This window comes from Aquarana catesbeiana, linkage group LG04 (genome assembly GCF_042186555.1).
Source record: "Aquarana catesbeiana isolate 2022-GZ linkage group LG04, ASM4218655v1, whole genome shotgun sequence".
NCBI lineage: Eukaryota > Metazoa > Chordata > Amphibia > Anura > Ranidae > Aquarana > Aquarana catesbeiana.
The window spans coordinates 643,068,075-643,076,726 of NC_133327.1; the positions used below are offsets into that span (position 1 = coordinate 643,068,075).

General features: G+C 39.5%; 1 protein-coding gene across 1 annotated transcript in view; it reads left to right on the forward strand.

Annotated features, from left to right (window-relative positions):
* Positions 1 to 7,636, forward strand: part of KCNH1 (potassium voltage-gated channel subfamily H member 1) — a 535,460-nt gene extending 527,824 nt beyond the window's left edge. Inside the window, exon 12 of the mRNA XM_073628425.1 lies at positions 1,442 to 7,636. Coding sequence (XP_073484526.1) covers positions 1,442 to 2,281 — 840 coding nt within the window. The 3' untranslated portion in view covers positions 2,282 to 7,636. The remainder of the gene's footprint in view (positions 1 to 1,441) is intronic.
* The last annotated feature ends 1,016 nt before the right edge of the window (positions 7,637 to 8,652 follow it).

The window sequence follows — 8,652 nt, forward strand, 5'->3', positions numbered from 1 at the left end:
AAGGAAAAGGATACTCATCATGGCCGAACCTTACAAAGGAAAATGTAATTTAAAACATTTTTGTAAATGTATACACAATTGTTGGTTGTTGGCTATTGAATACATGTAATGAAGAAACATGAAGTCTGCTATTGCTATCCTCTTCTTCTGAAAATGATAGTTAACTGCCTGTCATTCTCTGGCTTCAGTACTTTCTGAGTCACCGACCTGGAAAAATTATGAAGATCAGGAGTTCAGATGTCAATGATGCAGATTTTTTCAAGGCTTTGATTCATAACATATTGAAGCCATACACAGCCAGGAAATGAGCATTTTTTTACAGGAAGGTCAGCCGTTTCTTTAAAAGTAATATGTCAGGAAGCAAAACAGTTGTGTAAAGTGCCTTTGATTGCAGCTTTGGGGCTCTGCCAAGTGACTACAAGGTTTGGCTAGATTTAAATGCTTTCATACATACTAAAGAGAGAGACTTTCAATGGTTTAATAAAAGAATAAATAAAAGATTTAGGAATACGGCATAGCTATTTTCAGTAATAATAATAATGTTGAACAAATGACAATGCCCATAAAAAAAATGCAGACAGTGAACATTGTAGTGTTCCCATTAGTGGACACTGGAGAACCTGCCCACTACATTGGTGGGCAAATAAAAAAATCCCCCCTTGCACTAGAAGTCAGTAAAGGACCCCTTTGCATTGGTGGACAGTGGGAGAAGGACCACCTTTGTTCTTAATTTTTAGCCACTCTGCACAGTCCAGGGTAGTTACTGGGCTAATTTGGAAGAATGCTACTTTACATTGATGGTCAGTGTGAAGAAGAATTCCACTTTCATTGGCGGTCAATGGGAAGAATTCCACTTGCATTGGTGGTTAGTGGGAAAATGCTCTTCCTTAAGCCTGGGTTGAACGAAAAAAACCTGTCAGCTCCGGTCAGAGCCGCTGTGCTAACAATCCGACATTAGTACAGCAATCTTCCCCGCTAAAATGTTGTGACAGGGGACAGCCCCACCATTGGCTGAGAGTGCTGATCGGGAGCCGGTCGGCTGCTGGTTTTCCAGCATGCTCGTCCAACAGAATCCGGCCAACCTTACACACAGGCCGAATGTCGGCCATTTTTTAATTGAACTGGCCAATGTCGGACAGCATTCAGCCTGTATGTACTGGGCTTCACAGATAGGTAATTAGTGTCAGCGGTTATTTGTCTGAGAGAGATTTCTCATTGTTCAAGGAACCTCTAGAACTCTCTGTAGAAACACCAAGGTTCCTCATAACCCTGGTTGAGAAAGGTTGCTTTAGACATGTCCATACTCTTTTCTGTCTAAAGATGGTAAACTATACTCCACCTTCTTTTGTTTTTTCTTTAAAATCAACAGAAAATGCTTTTTATTGAAAATAATAAAGAATGAATAATATATTTGTGACTGTGACTCTTTTTTTACTTTCAGATAGTGTTTCGGAAGATCAGTGATGTTAAAAGAGAGGAAGAAGAGTGGATGAAAAGCAAAAACGAAGCTCCATTGATCCTCCCACCCGACCATCCCGTCAGGCGGCTGTTTCAGAGGTTCCGCCAGCAGAAAGAGGCCCGCCTTGCAGCCGAGAGGGGAAGAGATCCCAACGACATTGAGAAAGGCAACATTTTGGTGGAACATTCTGTACGCAACACCATAAAAGCCAGTCTGGTTACGGTCACAGAAAGTCCTGCCACGCCAACATCATTCCAGGCAGCGTCCACCTCCGGAGTGTCAGACCGTGCCAAGCTACATGCTCCAGTATCGGAAATAGCTGGAGGTAAAGTGGCCGGGGAGTTGGTGAAAAGGAAAGGGTGGGCCAGATTTAGAGATGCATGCGGGAAAGGGGAGGATTGGAACAAAGTGGCAAAGGCAGAGTCTATGGAAATACTGCCTGACAGAACTAAACCCTCAGGGGAGGCTACTTTAAAGAAGACAGATTCATGTGACAGTGGCATTACAAAAAGTGATTTACGCTTAGACAATGTTGGGGAGACTAGAAGTCCCCAGGATCGAAGTCCTGTACAGACAGAGGTTAAACACACTTTTTATCCCATTCCAGAACAGACTCTCCAAGCTACAGTGTTAGAGGTGAAGCATGAGTTAAAAGAAGACATTAAAGCCTTGAACTCGAAAATGATCAATATTGAAAAGCAGCTTGCTGAGATTCTAAGGATATTAGCTTCGAGAAGATGCTCCCAGTCGCCCCATGAAATTTTTGAAATATCAAGGCCCCAGTCTCCAGAGTCGGAAAGGGACATATTTGGATCCAGCTAAGACTGCCTAAGAAATATCAAAAATTTTACAGGAAGGATGTGCCCCTTTGTCAATGTTTTCAAGTTGCCTGGAACTCTAAGTTCTAATTGGAAGATTGTTTTAGGAAGTTTTTAACCCATAGATGACCAGCATGTTCCTGGGGATTAAAGAACTGTTACCAATCGCCTGTTCCAGTGGCAGCTGAAAGTGGGCTGTGGAAAACATTTGGTTGGTCCAGTTTTATCCTGTGTCTACTAAATATCAGTTTCTATGTGGTTTCTATCTCAAAGAAATTTTGCACATATCACGATGACCCAGGAACAGAGTGCAGGAGAAGAGCCAGCACACAAAGAATGCATTTTTCCAGTCATTTAAGTTGGAATATGGGACACTGGCGATTATTGAAAAGGCAAAAGAGAGGGGCCTGTTGCACCTTTATATCAGAAAAACGGGAAGTTCCTTTTATGATATTTCTTCCCAAAAGCATGCCTTATGTAACTGATTTTAATTCTTGTCCACTTTGAGGAATGGGCAAGATGGTAGGACTGTATCAGACATCTTTCATAGCTGCTACCTTTATAATGAGCTTGCAAAACCATTTGCTGAATGTCACAATATATAGATAACATTTATGTTTATAATGAGGAATTCTTAAAATGCACAGCAACGTTTAAAGTGTATGTAAAGCCATTCTTTTTGATCTGAATAGATTGTGGAAGGGTTAGACCCTCTGGCAGGTTTTTATGTCCCCACTGGAGAAACTCACTCTATTTTTCCTGGTAAGTTATCACAGGAATAGGAGGTGGGGTGAAACGGGGTGTCTAATGGCCCATACATACAATCTGAAAATCTGAGGAAAAAAATTCAGTTTTCAAAGCTATTGTACAATAATCTGGTCATTAGTACTTTTGAGAGCCGATCGCAACAGTTCATCCGACATTATCCGATCGGAGAAGCACTAAATTTTTTTCTCGTACGATACCAGATCGTACGATTTTCATTTAATCGGTACAGTTGTGGTTCGAAAATACAATACAAATACACTACAACACATTTTTAATTCTGTTTTATGAGAATTTTCATCACTTTAGTAAACTCTTCACTTTCGTTATGTGACTAGCATGCAAAGAAATACGGACGATCTGTTGTCCGATTCTCGGATCGTGTGTACGGGCCATTAGGAAGATTTCCCACCTTGCTTTGGAGAGATCTGCTTTTGCTTTCTGATGTGTTCCTGGAACAAGAAGTGGAGAAAAATTTCTAATGGGACAAAGCAAAAAAAAAAAACAGAAAAAAACTAAAACCTAAAACAGAGGTCTTGACTATTCACTATACACTGAGAAAAAAAAAAAAACAAAACATTTTAAACAGTTTATATACAGTTTAAGAGCAAAAATAGCATAACTTAAAATTTTTTTTGTCTTTTATAGAGTCCCTTCTGTTTATGTAGACATATATTTAAACTTTTTGGAAAAAATGAAAACACTTAGCACCTTAGTACTTGGCTCAGCCAATAGGTCAAGAGTGTTTTTTTGGAAACTCTGACCTCTAGGAATTAACTAAGACAGCAATAGCATACGGCATCACTGACACTCTTAGCAAAAGATTACCACAGATTTTGCGATGAAAGAAATATATCCCTTGCATTTCACACAGAACGCATGCCTTTGTTTATAACACCTATTTGCATTTGTTAACCCAAGTAATACAGCCATTTAACTCCCTGGATAGTTATGAAATCATGCCGATGCCGTAAATGAGTACACATCTATACATGCTGTGTGATAAGTCTTCCAATACTCATGGTGGTTGTATTATGGCCATTTCATTATCTTTTGCATTGGTTTCATGTTTCTTCGGTTCTGTAAAACAATGTTAAAGTTGTCATCAATTTAAGGCCAATTCCACCTTTCTGACAAATGTAATAATATAAGACAGGGCTGTGAAATAACCAACTTTGTAAATAATATTTATTACTTACGTTGTTCTTAAATCCTTCTATAAGGTATTGTTATATCCACTTGGACCTATTGGTCATTTTTGCTTGCCGTCACCAGGGAATCATAGACACTTGTTGCCTGTTTAGTATATATGTCTTCAGGATGCTGTTTATGCATGTCGAAGGTTGGTAGTCCATCATTCCACAGATTCAGCTCTAGTTAACACAATTAGTAAAGCCTACAGTTTCCTCTATAGTACACAAAATTTTTCTTACAGATGGATTTAGACCAGTGTTTTTTAACCTTTTTTCAGTCAAGGCACCCTTTAAAATCCCCCCCCCCCTGAAATACTGCCTAAGTACAGACACGTTAGTGTATATACATAGGTGTCCAATACTCTAGATAGAAAGTGTTCAGGTCTTTGTGACAACCAGAGAAGGTCCCATCCTGTCCCACATCTAATATGTATTATCCCTCAAGTCCCAAAGGGCCTGTGTGTATTTTCATAGTGTGCTCCACCTGTGTATAAACAGTATTGTAGGTTGAACCTCTTGCTGCCTCATTCAAGAATTTCACATATTGAACTGCACAAGAGCTAGGAATCTTGGCATGCACATTACCCATTTACTGTGAAGTATTCACTACACTTCTGCTGGCAGCAAGGGTAACCATTAATTCCCATATTTATATATGTAAGATTCTATTCTCAAGGGTTGAGTGTTGCAGCTGTTGCAGTTTTGACTACTGCTGCTTTTTAATTATGCCACTGAATAGACACACATGTACTATTCAAAAGTTTCTCTGCTGGCCATTTACACAACCTATGTTTCCCAAATCTAATCTGCCAATTTTGCGTTTTATTTTGTCCACCATCTTTTTTGTCTTTCTTTAATTCTCTAAAGTAACAAAGTAATTAGATCAGCATGGCGTTTAGGCTGGGTTCACACCAGTGCGAATTGAATGCGGGTTTCCTTGCATCCAATTTGAATGTCAGATTTCCAACCGGCTCTCTATGGAGCCAGTTCACACATCTCCGGAGCGGCTCCAGTACGAATTGCACAGGAGTCCTTTGCGTTTTCTGGTCTGTTTCAAGTCCAAATTCAGCCCAAAATTCGCACTGAGATCGGACCTGAAACGGTGAAAGGAGACACACTGGGCCCCCCTGCTGTGAGCTGCTCAGTGTGAACCCAGCCTTAGGGAGCCAGTATTTTTAGAAATGGGGGTCAGCAATTGTTGCCTCCATTCTTTCTCACTACAGGTTTCCTTTAACAACATGAGCCCGGGCACCAGGGATACGGGCTGTATCCCAGTGGCTGGTGATGTTGTGAGTATGTGGATAAACCTCTAGAACAGTGGGAGGGTGTTTAGAGGAAGGGGCAAAAATGAGCCACTGTGTAAAAACATCTGTTTAGTGTTTATGGGTTCTGCTGCACTATAATAGTACCAGGGTATTGAGTGGATTTCAGGGTTTATGGCTGATTACCTTCAACGGTTAATGTTAGCCACCTTTAGACCCCTTGCCCCTGGTGAAACATTCAAAGAGTCCTCTGCCAAGCCTTCCCAAATGCTGAGGATATTATAAGGGTGTTCTTGCTTTGTTGGATATCTGTTTTGTTTTATATTACAGAGAACATAGCAAGAGACTAGATTAACTCACTGGGGTTGATTTACTAAAACTAAGGAGTGCAAAATCTGATGCGGCTCTGCATAGAAATCAATCAGCTTCTAACTTCAGCTTGTTCAATTAAAGTGGTTGAAGAGGCAGAAGGTTTTTTATTCTTCTGCCTTTACGCCTTCTGTGTGCAGTAGACACCCTAATACCTGAGCCCCATCTCGATCCAGCAATGTTGCACGAGAGACTCGGCTGTCCAGGATAGCAGCGAAGCACCATTGGGTCCCGCTGCTGTCAATCAAAGTCAGTGAGCCAATGAGAGAAAGGGGGCAGGGCCGGGCCAGAGGTCCATGTCTGAATGGACACAGGGAGCTGCAGCTCAGCTTGGATGCCCCCATAGCAAGCTGCTTGCTGTGGGGGCACTCAACAGGAGGGAGGGGCCAGGAGCGCCAGCAAGGGACCCGAGAAGAGGAGGATCTGGGCTGCTCTGTGCAAAACCACTGCACAGAGCAGGTAAGTATAACATGTTTGTTATTTTTAACAACAAAAAAAGACTTCAGTATCACTTTAAGCTTTGACAATAAAAGTGGAAGTGGATTGGTTTCTATGAAGACCTGCAGCAGATTTTGCACTCTCTAGTTTTTAGTAAATCAACCCCATGTCTTGTAGTGACTTTGTGTGAACATCCTTACACATACATTTGCTAGAAAATTTCTAGTGGATGATTCCACTATCCAGCTTTACCTGAAACATCAAGTTTGAGTTGCCTAACCATTTAAAAAACTCTAAATCTACAATCTTTTCTTTCAACTAAACGTAACAGTTGAAATGGTACTATAATGAAATATATTGTGACATTCAGGCTATATTTTTATGATGCATTTAATTTACTTTTCTGAACAGATACTTATATTTTGATATCTTATGTTCCCCGATTTAATGTACACCCAGTATATGTCTTATTCAGTTTCCCTTTAAGATCTGTTTATATTTGTCATTTTAAAAATATATTATAGATATATATAAATAGTCTATCATCCAAACCTCATAAAAGATCATAATGCTATTTTTCACTTTAAAGTCCAACCGATTGGTGATTGTATATAAAAAAGCATAAAAGGAACTGTAAAACTAACTCCACTTTGTAGACCTATGACAATAATAATAATATATCGTTCTAGAGAATTTACTTTCAGGGATGCTAGATGTGTTTTGCACAGAATATAGGAACTAGTACTGTAAGGTATTAATCACAACATAAAGCATTTGACCTGACAACACAGTGTGACAAATTGTAAGACAATAAGCGGGGGAAAAAGAAAGTTCTCCTTTATATATATATATTGTTTCCTCTGACCGATGCCGCTTCAGGGATGTGAAGGATGACACAACAAACGTTGAGCCTTATTGTCTTTGGCAAGTGGTTTCCTTTTACTGGGGAAGACAAGCTTTACCCGTTGGCTCTCAATCAATGGAATTGCTTTTCTCTGACATCTGCTGTTTTGCTCCCCAGAATACCATTTTCTGTTTTCTCGTCTCCCGCCAGAATAACGATTTCCATTAGCGGATCTCGTATTGCGTGATATGCCATCTTGAGCGACTTTCCAACATCTGCCACACCTGGGTTCCTACAATATCCGATCATTGGGTCTTTACAGTAGTGGCATGACTATATTTTTATGTCATTTTTTTTTTCAACATGTCTTCTACATATACGGTTACCATTTGCCTTTATTTTAAATTTTGTTTTGTTAATTTATTTCAACTTGTATTTGTCTTTCTTTAGTGTCAGATGAAGAACAATTAAAAAATACCAAAGATCTACCAGCGAAAGCTTCTTTTTTAGATTTGGTAATCAAATGGGGACCAGAGCCCAAGATGACCATGTCCATGAAGAGATATCCATTTTTCCTTCCTACCTACATTTCTTCTTCCTTTTCTTCCCACCCTGCTTCTTTTTGTCCATGTCTTTTTCTCTTTTCCCTCATGTCCTCATTTCTACTTCCCAACATACAGTATATTGAAATGAGCAATCACTGAACTGATGTCTATGGATCAGGGACAAACGTATTCTATCCCTTTTTAGATGTAAAAACATTTCCTATCTGATTTTCTTGATGCTCATGGTCAGTTTTTCTCTTGTAATGACTCAGTTTCTGTATACAGATGCAAGTGGTCCCTTAGAGACTTCTTCTGTGTAACAGATAGCAGAATTATTCTACCTATCATTTTGTGAGTGATGGCTATAACTGATGGCCAACTAGAAAAGTTAGTTCCAAAATATTGGATATTTGGCAGACTTTTGATAATTACACTGTGTAAACTTGTCAAGACACAACTTGCTTCTGAAGGCAACTTGGAAGAAGCTAAATTTCCTAACTCGGCTGAGGAATCATTTAAGCAATGTCAATTTGTTAAAGTCTCATATCAGTCCTTTGAAGTTTGTTGAGTCACTTTATACCTTTGTGCATCAGGCACCAGATATTAGATTGTAAGCTCTATGGAGCAGGGACTCACTGTGCCTGAAAAATATTTTCCTACAGCACTATTCAAGAATAAAACTTATTATAAAGACTGTATATACTAGTATATCTTGTGTAAATATATGTATGGTGACATTTCTCTACGGTGATATTTTACTGAAGTCCCTGTCCATCCCAGCATTGCAATACAGAGTTTCTTCTGCAGGGACTCAAAGTGGCTTTTTATCAGATACCAAACAAAAATTTATTGTGCTGTGGAAGCAGCGTGTATTTGATTTTCATGTCTCATTCGCATTTGTCTGTGTAACTGACAACTAGAGTACTTGAATATATCTTGTTTGTAATGTTATCCATTGT